A 21,400-nucleotide genomic window follows, 5' to 3' on the forward strand; every position below is an offset into this window, starting at 1 on the left:
CTCAGAGCTCCCAGTGGAAATGGAGCTTGCAGCCTGCCATCTCCTCCGCACAGTGGGCGTCCAAGTGCTCATTCTGGGACACAGTAAGGGCAGATTTCCAGTCCCCTGGGATGCTTGGGGAGGGACAGAGTAATGCTGGAGTCCCATACACAGGTGGTCCCAAGAGACTCAAGGCAGGATCTGGCAGCTGCTTCCACCCTTCCCTCCCCAAATACCCTCCTGTTGGGGCACCCACCTTTCCTCATGAAGGGAGAAATACTGTGGTCTAGGATATGAGTAGGAAAGGTGCTGTAGTCAGCCATGGGATTCTTCTTCATCTCCTTGAAGGATGTGGCTGGACGATGTGATCCACGGTCTTCTCTGACAGGGAGCGCCCCAGAAACTTCAGGATATTCTGAATTTCCCTTTTCAGCTTCTAGAGCAGCAGAAGGGCTCTTCAGAGGGGGCTTGGATTGCTTATGGGAAGTGGGGGGGCTGGCTACTTCCACTTGGAAACCTCTCAGCCCCAGCTGCTTCACCCTGGGCCTCTTTCCCTGGAGCAAAATGACTAGCTCTCTGCCTTAGGGTTCTGGAGTGAGCCCTGTGTGGTGCCTTAGGAGAGAGGGCAGGGACAGACTTTTAGAACTGTGGCCCCAGGTGTGGCACAGCCTTGGGCATGTGTAGCTGACTCAGGTGCTAGAACATAAGGGCTGTGCTGGGTCCTGAGCTGAGCTGGCTCTGAGGTTCAAGGCCAGGAAGGCAGTGTGGGGAGTCCTGGACTGGGTGGGCCTGCCAAAGGGGAGGGTCCTGAGGGCCTTGTCAGGTCCCCTGAGGTTCCTGCCTCTTGGGTGGGACATAGAAGTAGTAAGCAGTCTCACCTCCTTCAGGTCTTCATAGAAGAGGTAAAGCACAGGATGAGTGCGGTTCAGCTACCCCCATTCCTGCATGTGCTGGTACCATGACCCATAGGACACTGGGGAAGGGACCAGTAGGGTTTGGTATGAGTTTTAGGTGGCCATCTTCAGCTCCAGCCCTCTCCTTCCTCCATGTTGGGGTCCACCTTGTCCATCCATGAACTTCTCCAGGAAACTGTCCCAGGTGCCAGGGTCAGGGTGCACCTTGGCCATTTTGTAGAAGTTGTAATAGGAGACAGCCATGTCCTTAGCATTGTGGGCAACATAGATCACCTGTAGGGACAGGCGACACCCCCTGGCAGCTACACCACCCCACGTACACCCCAGGACTGCCTCCCTCCTGCCTGCCTGGCCCCCTCACAGCACCCCTGTGGGGGGTTCCCTCAACTTGACAAGGGAACACGCTGAGGCCTTGAGGCTGACTTGCTGGAGACCTCAGGAATGGCTGCAGCTGCTGGGATCTGAACTCAGCTTTGATGGGAGACTCCTGGCTGTACTTCATCCTTATCTGACCCCTTGAATTCCACCACACACCCAGATGGAGATCAAGGCAGGCGAGGTCTTTCAAGCCCCTGTATGAGCCTCCGAGCACCTGAGCTCTCCTGTTCTCAGGTCTGAACTAAAGAAGGCATGGGACCCCAAGCCTTTAATCCCAATGGCTCAGGAAGCTGAGGCAGGAGGATCCCAAGTTCAAATCCATCCTCAGCAACTTAGGCCCTAAGCAACTTGGCAATATCCTGTCTCTAAAATATTTAAAAAGGGCTGGGGATGTGCTCAGGGGTTAAATGAACCAGGTTCTATGCCAGGTACCTGTCCCCCAGCCCTGCCAAAAGACCAGTCTCACTCTCCTTGTCTTGGCCCTGCCACAGTGAGGGCAGGTGGCCTTCCCACTTGAGTGGAGACACAGCTTGAAGAGACTTTCCCAGGAAGAGGACCAAAGCTGGAATGGTCCAGTGGGCCCCCTGCCACTCACCTTGATGTACAGACTTGGGGAAGCAGGGCCAGTGGCAAGTGGGTCTTGAGGATCCGCGGAGCAGGTGTGTCTTTTAGAGACTCCAGGCCTAAGGTGTGGCCAGGGGAAGGTCTGATGAGCTGGAACCTGGAATTTGGCCCAGGACAACACCAGGCACTTGAGGGGAGACCTGGGCATTTGAATTCAAGGTAGGACACCCTAAAATATATGGGGGCCCAATGACACTTAGGTCTCCACCTTGGTAGATCATCCCAGTATCTCACTCAACCAAGTGGTGCCTGGAAAGGGAGAGAAGCAGGCATGATCCAGGTGGAGGGCCTGGCCCCGCTGACCAAGGTGGGGACTGCAGCCCCAGTAGGGGAGCAGGGTGGCCATCCTCACTTACCAGACTTGGGGTAGGTACTGATGAGCAGGTCATTGGGCCAGGTCTGGAAGCTCTGAAGTAACCCCACTTGGTGGGTGGGGACCCCCTTTACATTGACCAGCAGAGGACAGGAGTTATCCTGGACCAGCTCCATGCTGCCAAGTCAGGGACCAGCGTCTGCTCTACTTCTCTGAATACCACCACAAAACAGCATTTGTGGATTGTTGCTTTGAGATTAGGACACCAGACTTCAGGAGGCTCTGTGAGTTGACAAGCTCACCAAGCTAGTGAGCAGGGAGCTGGGATGGGAAGGCAGGTCTAAACCCCAGTGCAGTGGTTCACGGCTTGGGCTGCACCTGCTGCTTACCTGCAGAATTTTCCATGACTGTAGTGCAGTGTAAGCAGTTCCTGGCATCTGGTCACAGACATTGGATTTGGGAAGATTTCCAGGAGATTCCAGTGAGTACTTAAAACAAATCTTCTAGGGCCTATCCTTTCCATTTTTGTTTCGTATTGCTTGCAGTGCTGAGGAGGGAGCCCAGTGCCTCCTGCATGCTAGGCAAGCACTCTGTCTGTGATGTACACCTCACCTGCCCAGCCAATTGCTTTGCCAGTCAGCTTGGTTGCTCTTTCTATTCCCCATGGGCTTCTCTCTGTGCTGTTCCTCTTCTATAGCTCTCTGGGCCCTTTACATCCGGAAACACCCCCAGCCAGCCACTTGCCCACCCAAGCTCTGTCTTGGCTCCAGGACAAACAGGACCAACTGAGCTGCTGAACTTGGTTGATGGGCCAGTCTTTTTGCGAATGGGCAAAACTGATCACTCGGCAGAGAGGGGAGGGGGACTCAGGCCAGGGTAGAGTTGTCCTATTGTGATGGGTGTCCATGGGAAAAGAACAGGGAGGTAGAAACCCCGGCCAAGAGAACCAATGGTGCCTGAACAAGGAAAGGAGCACCTAGAAGATGTTGGAGCCAGGAGTCGGGCAGGGCAAGGGTGTCTTGCCCAGCTACCCCCAATCTGGCACTCATCTGACCTTTCAGGATACTGGCCTTGTGGCACTGGATTAGCAGAGGTGTGATGTGGGACTGAAGAGCTGCTCTCTTAGCTGAAGTTTTTGTAGGTTCAAAGTAGGAGGGGTGAGGAGCCAGCCCAGGGAATGGCTGTCCTCCTAGAAAGAAAGGGTGTGGTTTGGGGATGGGGCGTGTCAGTGTTATTGTCCTTAACACCCAGGGGAGCCAAGCATACACACCTGTCTGAAAACCCAAGATATGCATTTAGCATGTAGAACAAACAAGAGAAATCAGGGGAAGGACCCAAGGGGAGGATGTTTTCTCAGGTTTAATCAGGGCTTCTGGACCACTCCTCTGAACTCCACCCTTACACAGCAGGTTAACAGAGGGCCTTTTCTTCTTTCTTTTTTTTTGTACTAGGAACTAAACCCAGGGGCCCTTTGTCACTGATCTACATTCCCAGCCCCCTCTTATATTCAGTTTTGAGACAGGAGTCTTGCTAAGTTGCTTAGGGTCTCACTAATTTGCTGAGGCTGGCCTTGAACTTGTGATCCTCCTGCCTCAGCCTCCTGAGTCAAGGATTACAGACGTGCACAGACAGCTTCTTCTCATTGACCAAATTCAGGGAGGCAAGGCGAGAGGAAAGGTGGAGTTCAGGGCCATTCATCTTCCTGCTGGCTCCAGGCCAGAGCAGCCATGGATATTCCAGCACTGTAGGCTCTGCTCATGGGGCAAGTCCAGAGTGCTGAGTGGGCAGGGCCAAGGGACTGGGGTGGAGCAAAGCAAGCAAGGCTGTTTTGAGGCAGCATGGGATTGGAAAGAACAGGATGCCAGAACCTTCTAGCGCTGAAGGGAGCCCCTGCTTTATGGTTCCTTTGGGACCTCAAGGAGTGTGGCTCACGGCTGGTGGAGCACAGCCCACAGGTGCTCTTCTTTCCCTGGGCTGAAGAGGCTGGGCAGGAAGATTAGAGGGTCACATGGAGGGAGAGCTCCCCACCTCCTCTGCATTTTTCTATTTGGATTACAATCACATTCTAGCTGGGCACTGAAGGTGGGAGGTTGTGTCACAGTGGGAGTCTTCTGAGTCTCCCAAGAGTAGTGTGTCCTAAGCCAAGCTGGACAAAGTCAGGCAGAGAGGCCTCTGGGCAGGGGAGAGGCTGGCCACATGGTTGGTCCAGAGGCCCCTCCTCCAATTTCTGTTTCCTTACCCAGACCTCCCCAGAAACACCAGAAGAAGTTACCCTAACTCAAAACTTCCTATTATACTCAAATAAAAATTGTCCAGTGTCGTGACCCCTTGCCCGCAAGGAAGACGCAACTCAGGAATCTTCTTTCAGCAGTTTATTCAGGCCCTTGATATTTCTTCTAATTCTCCCGGATGCCCCTCCCAGCCTTAATAAAGCATCTCAAGCCCCAATGCGAAGCTGCCATGTGGAACTTTCTCATAGGGTGTTGAAAAACCATGCGCCAACCCTCCCAAATAAGGAGTTGTTTGTCACAGACCACAGCGGAGCCAGCGCCATCTTGTAATGGCGACCATAATCTGCAGAAGCGGCTCACCACAGTTCCCCTTTTCTGTTTTCTGAAAACAATACAGGCGAGAGTAGAGGTCCTATCCCACTGTGCAGAAGTGGCTGCATAGTATGGCTCAGTCCTAAGGAGGGCCCTTCCCCAGATCCGAGGCCATATCAGCCGACGCCTTTTTTCGTGGGGCGGGGCGTGGACATCAAACCCGCATGCAATAGGACATGCTCTCCTTGAGGTCCACTTCAAGGATCACTCAAGTGCAGTGCCTTGCCTCGCATCCTGTATCGTGACGATGGTGGACGAAGGGGGACAGCTGAGGCTGAACTGTGGCTGTTTACTACAACAAACAAGTTGACAACACCCTGAAAGAAAGGCATGGACTTCAAGGCGATAGAGAAGCATTAGTGTGGAAACCCATCTGCGTGCAATGGCAGCAAGACCGGCAGAGTGCAAGGGCTTTCCAACACTAAGAGAATAACGAGGAAAGACATGCCGATCCCAGTGCAATGTTATAATAACTTGGGGTGCAACGACCATGTCAAAGATTTACTGTTTAAGATGCGCAACCCAGACTTGAGGTGAATTGCCATTTTCTAAAGCTGCAAGAGCTTGGATGATCATAACCTTATCGTGAGCACTGCGGGCCTTGAGGCGACAGAGAAACCACAAGCAGAGAAACATACCGAAGCAACACATTGAACCAAAAATGCCTACCCCCACCCACTCTTTAAAAAAGGAAAAGGCAGAAGATATCCAATCGGTGAATTGACCCAAAGTCACGGGATCAACACGGGTACTATTCAAGACAGCTGTCTGGGTTAGTTGAGACTGGATCATGTCTTCCGCTTCCATGGACCAATTTCCGGCCAAATATTTGCCAATGATGTGGGAAGCATTCCTGGAATCATTAAATCTGACAGAAGGTATGCATAAATGTGCACGTTGGTCAACACAACCCAAAAGCACCAAGTCAGCCAATTCTTCTACCTGAGCTTGGAGTAAATCTATCCTTTGGTTGGCAGCTAAAATCCCTGACAAAATGTGTTGATTAATTGTATTTTGGGATTCAAGTATAGTGGAAGTTTGTTGGACAACTTGATTAATGGTGGCAGCAGTTTGTACTTGATTGGCCATAGCCACTCCGGCCGTAACCGCTGCAGCAGCAGATACCGCCACGGCTGTCACTATAGCCGCTGTGATTCCAAAATCTCTGCGGACTCTAAGTAGCTCAACAATAGGGAATTTATCAGGATCCCCAAAAATCTTTCCAGCGGCATCCACCATCCTTGCTACAAAATCTGAAAAGGGTTCTGTAGGGCCTTGTAGAATCTTGGTCAAATTACCAGACACCTCTCCTCTATTTGGAAGTGATTTCCATGCCCGAATGCAAATGTTGTTAATTTGATCATATGCCTCAAGAGGGAATCCTGTCTGTTGATTAGCAAATCTACCTTGTCCCAAAAGCATATCCTTGTCCCAATGGGGGTGTCCCGCCGCATGGTTTTGGGCGGCCTGCTCTACTGCGCCCTCTAGCACAAAGGCTCTCCAGTCCAAATATTTACCTGGAGAAACACAAGCCCGAACAAGGCTAGCCCAATCAGAGGGAGTCATACAGTATCTAGACAGACTCTCCACCTGAGTTAGTGTGAAGGCGGCATCCACCCCATAAGTGCGCACAGACTCCGCCAGGGTCTTCACAATTTTGAAATCTAAGGGCTCATGGAATCTTCCCCTATTGTCATCCTGGAAAACTGGATATGCAAGACCCATCTCAGCGTTAACAGCCCTCCATGTTTGGGCATGGAAAGCTCTCCCCGAAACACCCCCACCGTATGGCGGTGGATCCGGAGGATCATTTTTCTTGAGCCCCTGTTTATTTTTGTTCCCTTCTCCTATAGCTAAACTCCCTAGCTGACGAGACAGCCTCCCGAGCTCTTCCTCCTCATCCTCCTCTTCCTCTGACCCACTTTCGTATGGGGGTGTGCGCAGCGTACTGAGATCTGGATACAATCGTCTCCTCCCCTGTTTCACGCTCCGCACACTCCCATCCTCCTGAAATACCTCACTTCCTGCCGTCTCCGATTTTTCCTCATGTAATTGCTCTAGAACTTCCTGTCCTTTAGTAAGTGCTTCCTGACATCTGCCATCTGTGAGGCAACTACGGACCATCTTCCAAAGGGGTATCACCCCACCCTCTAATATGCCCTGCTCAGAAGCAAAGTCAAGATCTTTGCCTAACTTATCCCAGCTAGGTATAGTAAGGCTGCCCGAAAACGCAAACCACGGTGCAGCAATATCTGTCTTCTGCAAAAATCTCTGTAAAGTACTACGTTTCACTTCTAGGCCCTTGGAACGTAACAGACCATCTAGGGCCAGGAGAAGCGGACTTGAAGATGCGGCACCCATGACACAACAAAAGACGCACAAAAAACAAAAGTGAAAGTACACAGTGCAGCTGCAATAAAATGTAACGCTCTCTCTTGCTTTACAGAGGAGCTGCCCCGCTTTGATCGTGGATCCCACTTACCTGGGACTAATCCCCGCTTTGATCATGGATCCCACTTACCTGGGACTAACCGGTGCACCACCCCTGACTACTGAAAGTTCTGGTTCCCGGGTTTCGGCACCACTTGTCGCGACCCCTTGCCCGCAAGGAAGACGCAACTCAGGAATCTTCTTTCAGCAGTTTATTCAGGCCCTTGATATTTCTTCTAATTCTCCTGGATGCCCCTCCCAGCCTTAATAAAGCATCTCAAGCCCCAATGCGAAGCTGCCACGTGGAACTTTCTCATAGGGTGTTGAAAAACCATGCGCCAACCCTCCCAAATAAGGGGTTGTTTGTCACAGACCACAGCGGAGCCAGCGCCATCTTGTAATGGCGACCATAATCTGCAGAAGCGGCTCACCACAGTCCAGATCAAGGTGGATGGGGGAGGGGCACAAAAAAAGTAGAAGGAAAGACTTGGGGATGCTGAGGGTCAGGTGTCCAGCATGTCTGTCCAGTGTTCCTGTGGAGATAAGAGCTTGGTCAAATGCAGCCTAAGGGATGGAGGCCGGTAGGGAGGGTGTGGCCAGAATTACTTCTCAGCTCTTCTCATTCCCAGCCATCCTCTTCCTCCTCAGTGCCCACCTGGCACACCCAGATCAGCAGTGACTTCTCACAGCTGCCAAGGGTGCAGTTGGTTGGAGATGATACAGAGTCAGGCTTCTCAAGTCCCCTGCAGCCCTGGCCCTGGGTGCCAAGGACTCAGCAACCCAACCTGGACTAGACTACTGCACCCTGTCCCCAGAGCTAGGCCAGGCTAGGAAAGAAGACAGCCCTCACCTAGGACATTGGCCCTTTAGAGGTAGAAGCTGCTCTGGCTCTTCCTGAAGGAACTCCTCTGCCAGGCAGATCACATGGGTCTTTAGGGACAGCAAGGATGTGGCAACACAGGGGACTGACTTTACCCAGTAAGTGGTGGCAGGTAGGGTAGAGTAGAAAGGGAGTAACTCATATCTATTGAGGAGTCAGTAGAAGCCAGGCCTCCATCTGTTAATTTGTTAGGTATTGATTGGCCATCTGCTCTGTGCCTGTTCTGTTCTGAAAGTGAACAAGACCTGCCTTCCTGGACTTTACGGAAGAGTGGGGAAGCAGGTTTCAAGATAATAAAATTTGTTCTATTTGAGACAAGAATACATGCTTCACCCAAGTGTTGCTGGGCAGCAGCAGGCCAGTCTCTGTGCACACAACTGCAAGACCAGCGACTCGGTTAGTGGAGTCAGGAGGATCGCATGTTCTTGGCCAGTTTAGCCAACTTAGCAAGACCATGGCAAAATAAAAAATGATGGGGATGTGCTCAGTGACAGAGTGTCTCAAATTTCTATCCCCAGAACCACAATAAACTCATACATTGGGGAAACAGGCCGACCACAAGGAAGAGGTATAATTTTCGATGGAGCCATGGGAGACCTCCCCAAGAGAGTGGCACATGGTCAACTCTGAAGGTCTAGAAAAGAGCCTTAGGAAAGAGCCTTCCACACAAGAGAAAGGACTGTTGATAGTGGTGGGTCCGAGGACCTGTGAGTGCTACCCTTCCCAGGTTAGAAGCCGGTGTGGGGAGCACTCTGAATGACCCACGCCTTCTATCCTGGAGCAAGAGGCTCTGACCGATCACTACATTTCCTTGGGAATTGTCCCAGCCCAGGAAGTAGAATGCATGTCTCCAGGAGCTATACTCACCTGTTCCTTTGTCATCCTACCCCTTTGCCCTGTTTGAGATAGAATGTTCCATGGAATCATTCTAGATGTCAGTCAACCTGTTGTCAGCAGACATCAGGATGCTAGACTCAACCCCTAAAATCTGACCCCTTGCCTCATTTGAATAGCTTCTCCTCAATAAAAGGGGTCAGTGTGCTCTCTCTCTCTCTCTCTCTCTCTCTCTCTCTCTCTCTTTTTCTTCAGACCCTTAAGGTCAGAGGAGCTGTCACAGGACCCAAAGAAAAAGGTATCTCTGTCCCTTGTGTGGTTATTTTGGGCAGCCCAGTTCCCTTGGAGTGACCCTGAGTGTTTTAGTCGTGAGGAACGCGACAAGTGGGGGCAGAGCAGCTCAAGGGTGTGAACGCCTGGTCCTTCAAAAAACACCTTAAATCCAGGTTGCCTCATTGTTTAAGGCCCAGTGGGAGCCTGTGTGTCCTCTTCACGGTCAGGTCATTGTCTCCAATGGGCCTTGCTTGGTGATTTTGGGCCAGGTTGGGGTGGGGATGGCAGTGACGGGCAGAGATTCTGGCAATGTGAAGCATGTGGGTGCTGCCAGGCTACCAGGGAGGACTAGAGTGTTGGGGCAGTCCAGACAGGGGACAGTCCTTGGGGTTCATCTGTAAGCCAGCAGACCTGGTCTCCTTTCTTACCCAAAGGGCGGCCACCACAGATCAAAAGCCCTGTATGATGAGGATCATTTCCCTGGGGAAGGGGAAGAGAAGGAGGACGTGGCCTGTGAGCCTCCACCCACTCCCACACCTGCTGAGGCTAAATCTTCTTTTTCCTTGTATTTTTAGTACATTATAAGTGTACACAATGGTTGGGTTCATTGTTACATATCCATAGGTGCATACAGTAGAACAATACAATTTTTTCCCTTCCCTTCCCTTCCCTTTCCCTCCCTTCCTCCCTCCCATGGTCCCCTTCCCCTACTCTACTGATCTCCCTTGGATTTTCCTGAGATCAACCTCCCCTGAACTCCTCACCCCCCGCCTTTTTCCTATGCAGCTTCCACATATGAGAGAAAACATAGAACTTTTGACTTTCTGAGTTTGGCTTATTTCACTTAATATGTTATGTTAACATTATGATGTTCTTAAATTCTGTTCATTGTCCTGCAAATGACATAATTTCATTCTTTATGGCTGAGAAAATTCCATTGTGTTTATATACCGCATTTTCTTTATCCATTCATCCATTGACAGACACCTAGGCTGGTCCCATGATTTGTCTATTGAGAATTGTGCTGCTTTAAGTGTGGGTATGCACGTCTCACTGTAGTATGCTGACTATTTCTTTAGGATAAATACTGAGAAGAGGTATAGCTGGGCCGTATGGTGGTTTCATTCCTAGTCTTCTGAGGAAACTCCATACTGATTTCCACAGTGGTTGTAATACTGTACAATCCCACCAACAATGTAAAAGTGTTCCTCCTTCTCCACATCCTCTCCAGCATTTATTATTGTTTGTATTCTGGATGGCTGCCATTCTAACTGGAATGAGATGAATGTTCAACGTAGTTTTTTAAAAGTATTTTTTAGTTGTCAGTAGACCTTTATTTTACTTAGTTATATATGGTGTTGAGAATCGAACCCTGTGCCTCACACATGCTAAGTAAGCACTGAACCACTAATCTACAACCCTAGTCCTCAATGTAGTTTTGACTTGCATTTTCCTAATTACTAAAGGTAATATATTTGTTGGCCATTTGTATTTTTTCTTTTCAGAGTCATTTATTTAGTTTTTTGCACATTTATTAAGTGGGTTATTTTTTAATATTTATTTTTTAGTTCTAGGTGGACACATTTTTAAAAAATATTTATTTTTTAGTTGTAGTTGGACACAATACCTTTGTTTTATTTATTTATTTTTATGTTTCTTTTTTTAAAAAAATTTTTTAATATTTATTTTTTAGTTATCGGTGGACACAACATCTTTGTTGGTATGTGGTGCTGAGGATCGAACCCGGGGACTTGCACGCGCTAGGCAAGCGCTCTACTGCTGAGCTACAACCCCAGCCCCACATTTTTTTTTAATATTTATGTGATGCTGAGGATCGAACCCAGTGCCTCAGGCATGCTAGATGAGCACTCTACCTCTGAGTCACAAACCAATCTCCTACTTACCTTATTTTTTTAATGTAACTTTTTTGAGTTCTTTATACATTCTGGATATTAATCCTCTGTCAGAAGAGAAGCAAGTAAAGATTTTCTCCCATGTGTAAGTTTTCTTTTCACATTGTTGTTTCCTTTGCTTGGCAGAAGCTTTTTTAATTCAATGCTATTCCATTTATTAATTCTTGGCATTATTTCCTGAGCTTAAGGGGTCCTATTGAGGGAGTTATTGCCTGTATGCTGGAGTGTTGATCCTATGTTTTTTTTTTTTCTGCAAGTTGCATAGTTTTTGGTCTAATTCCTAGGTCTTTGATCCATTCTTAGTTGACTTTGTGCAGGGTGAGCAATAAAGATATAATCTCATTCTTCTACATATAGATAACCAGTTTTCCCAGCACCATTGTTCAAAAGGCTCTTTTTCTCCAATGTATGTTTTTGAATGCTTTGTTAAGGATCTTTATCTATGTGGGTTTGTCTCTCTGTGTCTTCTATTCTGTGCCACTGGTCTATGTGCTTGTTTTTTGTGCCAGTACCATGCAGTTTTGTTACTATAGCTCTGCAATATAATTTGAAGTCATATATTGTGATGCATCTATTATTGCTTTTTTTTGCTTGGAACTACTTTGGTTATTCTGGGTCTTTATTCTTCCTAATGAATTTTAGGACTCTTTTTTTCCCTAGTTCTGGTTGAGTGTCACTGGTTATTTTGATGGGTATTGCACTGAATCTATATATTGCTTTTGGTACTGTGGCCATTTTAACAATATTAATTGTTCTTGTTTCTTTTTTCAGTTTCTTTCTTCAATGTTCTGTATTTTTCATCATCTTTTACCTCCTTAGTTAGATTTATCCCTATTTTTTTTTAAGTCTACTGCAAATGAGATTGTTTTACAGACTTTTTTTTTCTCAGAAAATTTATTGCTGATATATGGAAAAGATTGATTATTTTTTCAGAAGAGTCATTATTGGTTTTTGTATGTTGATTTTGTAATCTGCTACTTTGCTGAATTTGTTTATCAGCTCTAGAAGTCTTTGGGTGGAGTTTTCTGGGTCTTCCAGACATAGGATCATGTCATCAGCAAACATAATTTGACTTCTTCTTTCCCTATTTCTATGCCTTAATTTCCTTCTCTTGCCTGGTTGCTCTGGCTAGAGTTTCAAGAATTATATTAAATAGAAGTGATGTGAGGAGACCTCCTTGTCTTGTTCCAGATTTTAAAGAAAATGCTTTCAGGTTTTTTTTTTTTTTCCCCATCACCATGATGTTGGTTTTGGGTTTGTTGTATGTAGACTTTATGATGTTGGGATAAGTTCCTTTTCTCCCTACTTTCTTCAGTGCTTGTATCATTAATGGGGGCTGCATTTTGTTGAAGGCTTTCTCTGAATCTATTGAGGTGACTATGTGATTTTTGTCCTTAATTCTATTTATGTGTAATTTATTGATTTGCATATGTTAAACTATTCTTGCAACCTGTGATAAAACCAACTTTGACATGATGTGCACTTTTCTTAATATGTTGTTGAATATGACTTGCTAATATTTTATTAAGAATTTTAGCATCTGAGTTTATCAGGGATATTGGTCTATATTTTTCTTTGATGATGTGTCCTTATAGGATTTTGGTATCAGACACTGTCTGATTTTGGTATCAGACACTTCATAGAATGAATTTGAAGATGTTCTATCCCTTTCTGTTTCATGCAATAATTTGAGAAGCATTGACATTAGTTCTTTAAAGTTCTGGAAGAAATTAGTTGAGACTCCATCTCGTTCTGGGATTCTCTTTGTTGGAAAACTTTTTATTACTGCTTTTATCTCATTGCTAGATTTTGGTCTGTTTAAGTTTTCTATGACTTTCTGATTCAATCTTGGCAGGTCACATATATCTAGAAATGTATCCACTTCTTTTAGATTTTCCAATTTTTTGGAGTGTAAGTTTTCAGAATAGTCCCTAATGCTCCTCTGGATTTCTATGACGTCTGTGGTGACTTCTCCTTTTTCATTTTTATTTCTTTTTTCTTTCTTTTTTTGTACTGGTGATTGAACCCAGGGGTGCTTAACCGCTGAGCCACAACCCCTTCCCTTTTTATTTTATTTTATTTTTATTTTGAGACAAGGTCTTGCTAAGTTGCTTAGGGCCTTCTTAAGTTGTTGAGGCTGGCCTTGAATTTGTGATTCTCCTGCCACAGCCATTGGGATTATGGGCATGTGCCACTTGCCTGCCTTCATCTCTAATTTTATTTAATTTTGGTCTCTTTTTCTCTCTGTTAGTTTTGCTAAGGCTTATAAATCTTGTTTTATCTTTTCAAAGAACCAAGTCTTCATTTCATTGATCCTTTGTATTATTCTCTATTTCATTGATTTTTGGCTCTGATCTTAATCATTTCCTTCCTTCTACTGGCTTTGGAATTTATCTGTTCTTTTTCAAGGGCCTTGAGATACATCATTAGGTTGTTTATTTAGGATATTTCTGATTTTCTCATATAGGCATTCACAGTTATAAAGTTTCCGTTTAGAACTACCTTGATAGTGTCCTGCTGTGAACTGCCCAGCCAAACCCTAGAAACTGGTGATGGGTGGTGGGGATTAAGAAAGACACACAAACAGAGAGAGAGAGAGAGAGAGAGAGAGAGAGAGAGAGATGGGACCAGGAGGGACACTGACCTCTGATGGAGGAACAGTTACCTAGACCTGGTTCAGCACATTTATTATATAGGGCCTCACAATCAGGAAGTCAAAACTATAGCGGCATTTTTCTTTGTGCACTAAAAAGGTACAGAACAAGAAACATTTTTGTATCTATTCTACTGTTGCAGTGCTAGGAACATCCTGTTATTATCTTGCTGCACTCAGGAAGCCCACTATCCAAAACTCTTGCAAAGCAGGCAGGCTTGAAGGTTGCAGCACTTGCAAGGTATTGTGGTTATCTTGTTCTGCTCAAAATTCTCTATCCCTGGCAGGTGGTGTCTGAATTCAAGGTCAAGACTGTTACTGTTCTGTACCTTTGCATAGAACTTCCTCAGGCAGGGCTTTACCATAGCTTCTGGGAAATCTTGTCCTGTACCTTTGCACAGAAAGTTCTCAGAGCAAAGTGCAGCCATAGCTCTGAGGCAGTCAAAGACCATGATCCAAGTCACTGCTCTCCACAGCGTCCTAGAGGGTTTTTTTTTTTTTTTTTTTTTTTTTTGTGTGTGTATGTGTGTGGTGGGGAGGTACCAGGGTTGAACTCAGGGGCACTCGGCCACTGAGCCACCTCCTAGCCCTATTTTGTATTTTACTTAGAGACAGGGTCTCACTGAGTTGCTTAGTGCCTTGCTTTTGCTGAAGCTGGCTTTGAACTCTCGATTTTCCTCCCTCAGCCTCCTGAGCTGCTTGCTGGGATTACAGGCAGAGGTTTATTTATTTATTTTTTAATATATATTTTTTAGTTGTAATTGGACACAATACCTTTTTTTAACTTAAGTTATTTTATGTGGTGCTGAGGATCAAACCTAGGGTCTCGCACGTTTGAGGCGAGTGCTCTATTGCTGAACCACAACCCCAGTCCCACAGGCAGAGGTTTTGATATATTAGATTCTAAGAAGTTTTAAAATTTCCCCCTGATTATTTCTTCTATCACCCCTTCATCATTCAAAAGTTCATTCTTCAATCCTCACATGTTTATATAGTTTCTACAGGGGTTTTTTTTGGTGTTGATTTTCTAGTTTTATTCCATCATGATGCGATAAGATAAAAGGTATTATATTGATTTTTTTGGTATTTTTGTAAGGGTTGCTTTGTGGCCTAATTTGGTACCATATGCAGCTGAGAAGAAAGTATACTCAGTTCTTGTTGGATGAAATATGCTATAGGTGTCTGTTAAATCCATTTGATTTATAATATATTTAGGTCTGAAGAGTCTTTACTGAGTTTATGTGTTAATGACCTATCTATTGTTGAGAGAGGTTTGTTGAAATCACCCAGGGTATTATTGTACCAGGGTTTGTCTGAGTATTTAAGTGATGTTTGGGGCATAAATATTTATTATCATTATATCTTTTTCTTGGATTTTTCCCTTTACCAGTAGGAAGTGACCATTTTGTCTCTTCTAATTAAGTTTGGCTTGAAGTTTGCTTTGTCAGATCTGAGAGTAGCTACTCCTGCTTGTTTTAGGGCTCCATTTGCATGCTGTATCAATTTCAATTTCCATTCTTTCAACCTGCGGCTGTCTCTGCCTGCAAGGTGAGTCTCTTGCAAATGACGTATATTTAGGTTTTGTTTTTTAATCCTTTCTTCCAGACTATGTCTTTTAATTGGAGAGTTGAGACCATTTATATTCACTGTTATTATTGAGGTGTTTATTTCCCGACAATGACAACAAAATGATACCAGAAAGAAAAAAAGTAGATTTGTAATGAAAAGTGAAAGGATTGTCTCCACTGAGGTGGACAAAACTGTCAACTGGGATAGATGGTCATTACCTCTGAGAAGTACTGTCAACTGGAGCTTTATCTGGACAGACCAGACTGATGCACTCCCAGGATAGGGCTGCTGCAGAGTTCTAGAACGGAAATTATGGCTTAGGTCTATTCATTCCTAAGGGGCACTATTGTGTGGAGAGATTGGAACAATACACCCCTAGTGACAATCAGATACCAGTCTCTACTGGGAATCTGGATCTCAGAAGCCTCCCAAGAACTCATGGAGCTGGGGAATCAACCCTCCAGAGGTCTCACACGTTTCACTGCTCACGAATACAACCTTCCTAGGCCGAAACCCTCAAGGTAATCACACCTGTTCAATTCCCTAACCTTCTTCAGCTGGTCACGAGTTATCAGACTCAAAGGAAAAGTGAGGTGCACTCCCTTCCTTATCTCTGACTTGAATCCCCCTCGGGACAGGTATCTCTGTGCCTGTTTGTTTCACTCATATTCTGCTAGGCACACACTAGGCCACATGGTAGGCACTTGCTAGGAGAGTACGGTTATGTTTGCTGTGATCTCCAGGGCTCCCCATGCTGCAGCATGGCCTGAAGATGAATCCAGCACTTGTTCTCCACTTGCCAGTTGAGAAACAGACCACTTTTCAGGCACCCAGTTCACTGTGCAGCCACTAGTCCAGCTAAGTTCAGCCTGCTTTTCATTCTATAGGTTTTCCTGTGCCGAATCTGCTCTATTGTGTTTCTCTCTCTGTTTGTGTTACCCCTGTTCTCTCCAATGAACCCCACTGCTGCTGCTGCTATCAGTTGGGCTCCAATTACTCTTTCTTGTACTTCATCCAATGTACCTGAATTTCTGAGTCAGAGACTCTGGCTGTCCAATATTGGATTTCAGCCAATTCCCTCTTTTGTCCATTGCACTAAAACGTCATACTCTTATTGCTTGAATTCCAATCTATAAACAACTGGAAGTGCAGCCTTCATCTAAGTAGCCATATTGCATCTCCTTCAGATGCTGAATCTCTAACCAGCATTTGCCTTCAATCAAACCATGAACCATTCTCAAAACCATCCTGGAGCGTAGCCAAGAGGCTCGCCACCTTAGTGCTGATATATCTCCTCATACCTGATGAACTCAGGCCCTGCCTCCAATCCCAGATACTTAACTGTCCTCACTTCCTCCTCCTCAAGGCTCTGTTCTAGGGCCAGTGTAGTGGTGCACACACCATAATCCCAGTCACTGTGGAGGCTGAGACAAGAGTACTGCAAGTTTGAGATCAGCCTCAGCAAAACAGGGAGACTTTCAGTAACGTAGTGAGACCCTGTCTCAAAATAAAAAATGAAAAGGGTTCAAGATTCAGCTAAGTGATAAAGTGCCCAGTGAGAGAGAGGTGGCTTGTAAGGAGTCCAAGAAAAAGTGAAGCTGGCCAGCAGACTGGAGGGAGAAACAACAGAGGATCTTACAGGATCAAATATTCTTCCTCTTCTCTCATGTCTCTTGGGTCTTCCTGCTGCAGATCCTCTTTCCCTTCCCCAACAGAGCGGTAGGAGCTATAGACTGTGGGGCAGAGGGCCCTACTTGGTCCCAGTGGGATTTACTTTCTCCCAGGTATTCTCCTGGCTTCCAACAGAGCCTCTTGTGTCCCGACCGGCAGGACACATCAACGTGGGCAGCGAACCTAGATGGGGAGGAATGAAGGGACAAGAGACACGAAAGGAGACAGCAAGACAGTAGTTCTGATCAAGCTGCAAACTTTTATTGTTCACACAGGGGTATTTATGGGCTGGGGATGGGGAAGCTGTCTTATCGGCAGTTGCTAGAAGTCTTCATACGGTGAGATAACGCAGGATGCTTCAGGAAGACAAATGGCCATAGGATGTCTCATGGAGATAGATGGCTGCAGGGGTGTCTCAGGCAAGATGTCTCCCAGGGGCTGCTTCTTGTAACTGTCAGGCTATTCTTTGAAGGAGAACTCCCTTTTGGTCCCTGGCACTGTCAGGCTATTCTTTGAAGGAGAACTCCCTTTTGGTCCCTGGCACTCTTGTTGGACACATCATGTTTTATTCCTGAGGTCATGGGTCAGGCTTGTGCCCACGCTTCCCCCCTGCAGTGGCTCCCCACGACACCACTCAGAACTGCCAGCGGAAGTTGAGCTTGCAGCCTGCCATCTTCTCAGCATAGTGGGCGTCAAAGTGCTCATTCTGAGCCACAGTGAAGACGGATTTCCAGTCCCCTGTGATGCCTTTGTGGGAGAGAAGAGGAGGCCTGAGTACCTGCCAACATAGGTGGTCCGAAGTGGCCCAGGGTAGGCTCTGGGTTCCACCCTCCCTCCTGCAGCCGCCCACCCTGGCCTGCACACACCTTTCCTCATGAAGGGAGAAATACTGTGGTCCATCATCTCAGTTGGTATGGTGGTGTAGTTAGCCATGGGATTCTTCTTCATCTCCTTGAAGGATGTGTGCTGGACGATGTGATCCACCGTCTCCTCTGACAGGGAGCGCCCCAGAAACTCCAGGATCTTTTTAATCTCCCTTTTGGGGTTCTGAAGCAAGACATAAGCTCTTCAGAGGGGGCTTGGATTGCTTCCTGAGCAAACACAGGGGAAGTCCCCTCTCTGGTGTCACATGGGGGGACCTGGCCCCTTCCATTTCAAAAATTCCCAGCCCTAGCTGCTTCACCCTGGGCCTCTTTCCCTGGACCAAAACTACTAGCTCTCTGCCTTAGGGTCCTGGAGTGAGCCCTGCTTAGTGCCTTAGGAGAAAGGAGGGACAGTCTTCCTTTAGAACTGTGGCCCCAGGTGTGGCGCAGCCTTGTGCAGGGGAACATGAAAACAACAAACAGCTGACCTATGACTACATGTGTAGCTGACCCAGGTGTTAGGAGATAAGGACTGTGCTGGGCCCTGAGATGAGCTCTCTCTGCAGTCCTGGATAGGAAGGCAGTGTGGGAAGTCCTGGGCTGGCTTGGCCTGCCGATGGGGAGGGTCCTGAGGGCCTTGCAGGTCCCTTGAGGTTCCTGTCCCCCAGGTAGGACATGGATGGAGTGGTAGCAGGGGCATCTCACCTCCTTCAGGTCTTCATAGAAGAGGTAGAGCACAGGGTGGGTTTGGCTCAGCTCCCACCACTCCTGCACGTGCTGGTACCATGACCCATAGGACACTGGGGAAGGGGACCAGCGGAATTTGGTAAGAGTTTTAGGTGGCCGTCCTCAGCTCCAGCCCTCTCCTTCCTCCAGATTGGGGCCCACCTTGTCCATCCATGAACTTCCCCAGGAAGTCGTCCCAGGTACCAGGGTCGGGGTACACCTTGGCCATTTTGTAGAAGTTGTAATAGGAGACAGCCACGTCCTTTGCATTGCGGGCAACATAGATCACCTGCAGGGACAGACGACACCCTCTGCCAGCTACACCACCCCACACACACACCCCAGAACTGACTGCCCTCCTGGTGCCTGGCCCCCTTAACAGCACCCCTTTGGGGGGGGTCCCCTCTCGGCTTGACAAGGGAACATGTTGAGGCCTTGAGGCTGACTTGCTGGAGACCTCAGGGATGGCTACGGCAGCTGGGATCTGAAAGCAGCTTTGATGGGAGACTCCTGGCTGGTCCCTGAAGTCATACTTCATCCTAATCTGACCCCTGGGATTCCACCACACACCCAGATGGAGAACAAGGCAGGCAGAGGACCCTTTAGCCCCTCTGTGAGCTTCTGAGCACCAGGCTCCCCTGCCCTCGGGTCTGCACTTAAGAGTCTTGCTCTCCTCCTCGTCTTGGCCCTGCCACAGTGAGGGAAGTGGCCTTCCCACTTGTGCAGAGTCAAAACTTGAAGAGACTTTTCCTGCATAACAGGACCAAAGCTGGAATGGCCTAGTGGCCTCCACTGCTACTCACCTTGACCTTCTGATCCAACAGACTTTGGGGAAGCAGGCCCAGGGGCAAGTGTGTCTTGAGGAGCCGAGGGGCAGGTGTATCTTTCAAAGTTTCCAGACCTAAGGTGTGGAGAGCAGAAGGATGGTGAGCTGAAGCCAGAGCGACCTTCTTTAAGATCTTTTGCCCCTGGATCCTGCCACACACCTGATGGAACCCCTGGACATTTAAACTCAAGGAAGGGTACGCGTATGTAAATGGGTGCCCGGTGACACTTCTCTAGGTCACCACCCTGATAGATCATCTCCAGTATCTCGCTCAACCAAGTGGTGCCTGGAAGAGAGAGAAGCAGATGTCAGCAGGATAAAGGGCTGGGCCCTGGTGACCAAGGTGGGGACTGCAGCCCCAGTGGGGGAGCAGAGTGACCCTCCTCACTTACCAGACTTGGGGTAGGTGCTGATGAGCAGGTCATCAGGCCAGGCCTGGAAGCTCTGAAGTGGCCCCATCACCTCTGCAAAGTACTTGATGAGCGGGACCCCCTTCACATTGACCAGTGGAGGACGGGAGGTGTCCTGGACCAGCTCCATGCTGCTGAGTCAGGGACCAGCGCCTGCTCTGCTTCTCTGAATACCATAAAAAAAAAGACAGCATTTGCTGGGTTGTTGCTTTGAGATAAGGACACTGAGGCTGCAGGAGGTCCAGTTATTTGCCCAGCTTCTCTAAACCACTAAGTGGAGAGCTAGGATTGGAAGGAAGGTTTAACTCCAGTGCCGTTGTTTACAGCTCAGGCTGCACCTTCTGATTGCTTGCAGAACTTTCCATGACCCCAGTGCCCTGCCACAACAATATCAGGGGTTGGAGTCCAGATACACAGATTTGGAAGCTCTTCCAGTGATTCTAGTGATTTCTTCAGCAGTTGAGAAATTCCTGCAGGCTCTGCCTGTTCCTTTTTGTTTGTTTTTCATTTGTTTTGTATTATCTGTGGTGCTGAGGATGGAACCCAGGGTCTCTTGCATGCTAGTCAAGTCCTCTACCACCAGCCATGCACTAGCTGCCCTGCCCATCCTAACTCTTAACAAGCAGCTCATTTCTCTTCCTCCCCCTGCTGAGATACAGCCCCAGTGGGCTCATCTCTGATGTTCCCCTCTTGATTCCATGGGCCCTTCACATCTGGAAACACCTCAGGCCAGCCAAGCTCCCCATCCAAGCTCCATCTTGGCTCCAGGACCAATGGGACTGATTGAGCAGTTGAACTTTGCTGGTCCTGAGGGTCTAGTCAGTTGAACTTGGCTAGGTCCTGAGGGCCTAGTTAGTTGAATGAGCATATGAATGAGCAAAACTGATCACTCAGAAAAAGAGGGGAAGGAGACTCGGGCCAGGCTGGAGTTGTCTATTGAGATGGGTGGCATGGGAAAAGAACTGGGAGGTAGAATCCCAGTCAAGGGATCAAACAGGTGCCCGATCAAATGAAAGGAGCATCTGGAAGATATTGGAGCTGGGCAGGGACCCAGGCTTGTGTCCTCCTGGGCATGCAGGGGATTGGTGGAGGTGTGGAGTGGGTACTGCAGAGCTGTTTTCTGTGGGTCCACAGTGGGACGGGTGAGGAGCCAGTCCTGGGAATGGCTATCCTCTGGAAGGAAGGTGGGGTTTAGGAATGGGTACATCAGGGTTACCATCCTTATCATTCAGCTGGATCCAGGCACACACCTGTCTTATAATCCAACATGTGGGTTTAACCTACAGGAAACAACAGAACTGGAATGAAGAGAAAGAGCCCAGGGGTCAGATGGTCTCTCAGCTACTGCATGTCTACTGCAGGGCTCCCCAAACTTTGTCCCTGTAGGGAAGGTTAACAGATGGCTTTTTCTAACAGATCACGTCAAGGGGTGGGGGGGAAATTGGGGTGCAAGGCCACTCACCTTCCTGATGACTCCAGTTTGGTCTCAAGGCACCCAGGGCTCAGGGCAGAGCAGCCTCAGGTATTTCTGGAACTGCAGG

General features: G+C 47.7%; 1 protein-coding gene and 1 pseudogene across 1 annotated transcript; both read right to left on the reverse strand.

The window, feature by feature from the left end:
- Window position 1: 1 nt before the first annotated feature.
- Window positions 2-2,384, reverse strand: LOC143385074 (sulfotransferase 1A1-like; annotated as a pseudogene).
- A 15,284-nt stretch (window positions 2,385-17,668) lies between these two features.
- LOC143385443 (sulfotransferase 1A1) lies at window positions 17,669-19,989 on the reverse strand. Its single transcript, XM_076840930.2, has 7 exons — window positions 19,842-19,989; window positions 19,610-19,735; window positions 19,427-19,524; window positions 18,786-18,912; window positions 18,603-18,697; window positions 17,901-18,081; window positions 17,669-17,781 (listed from the first exon to the last, which is right to left on the reverse strand). The coding sequence occupies exons 1-7, from the start codon at window positions 19,987-19,989 to the stop codon at window positions 17,669-17,671; spliced, it is 888 nt and encodes a 295-aa protein (XP_076697045.2).
- Between the last annotated feature and the right edge of the window lie 1,411 nt (window positions 19,990-21,400).

Source organism: Callospermophilus lateralis, chromosome 19 (assembly GCF_048772815.1).
Source record: "Callospermophilus lateralis isolate mCalLat2 chromosome 19, mCalLat2.hap1, whole genome shotgun sequence".
NCBI classification, from domain to species: domain Eukaryota; kingdom Metazoa; phylum Chordata; class Mammalia; order Rodentia; family Sciuridae; genus Callospermophilus; species Callospermophilus lateralis.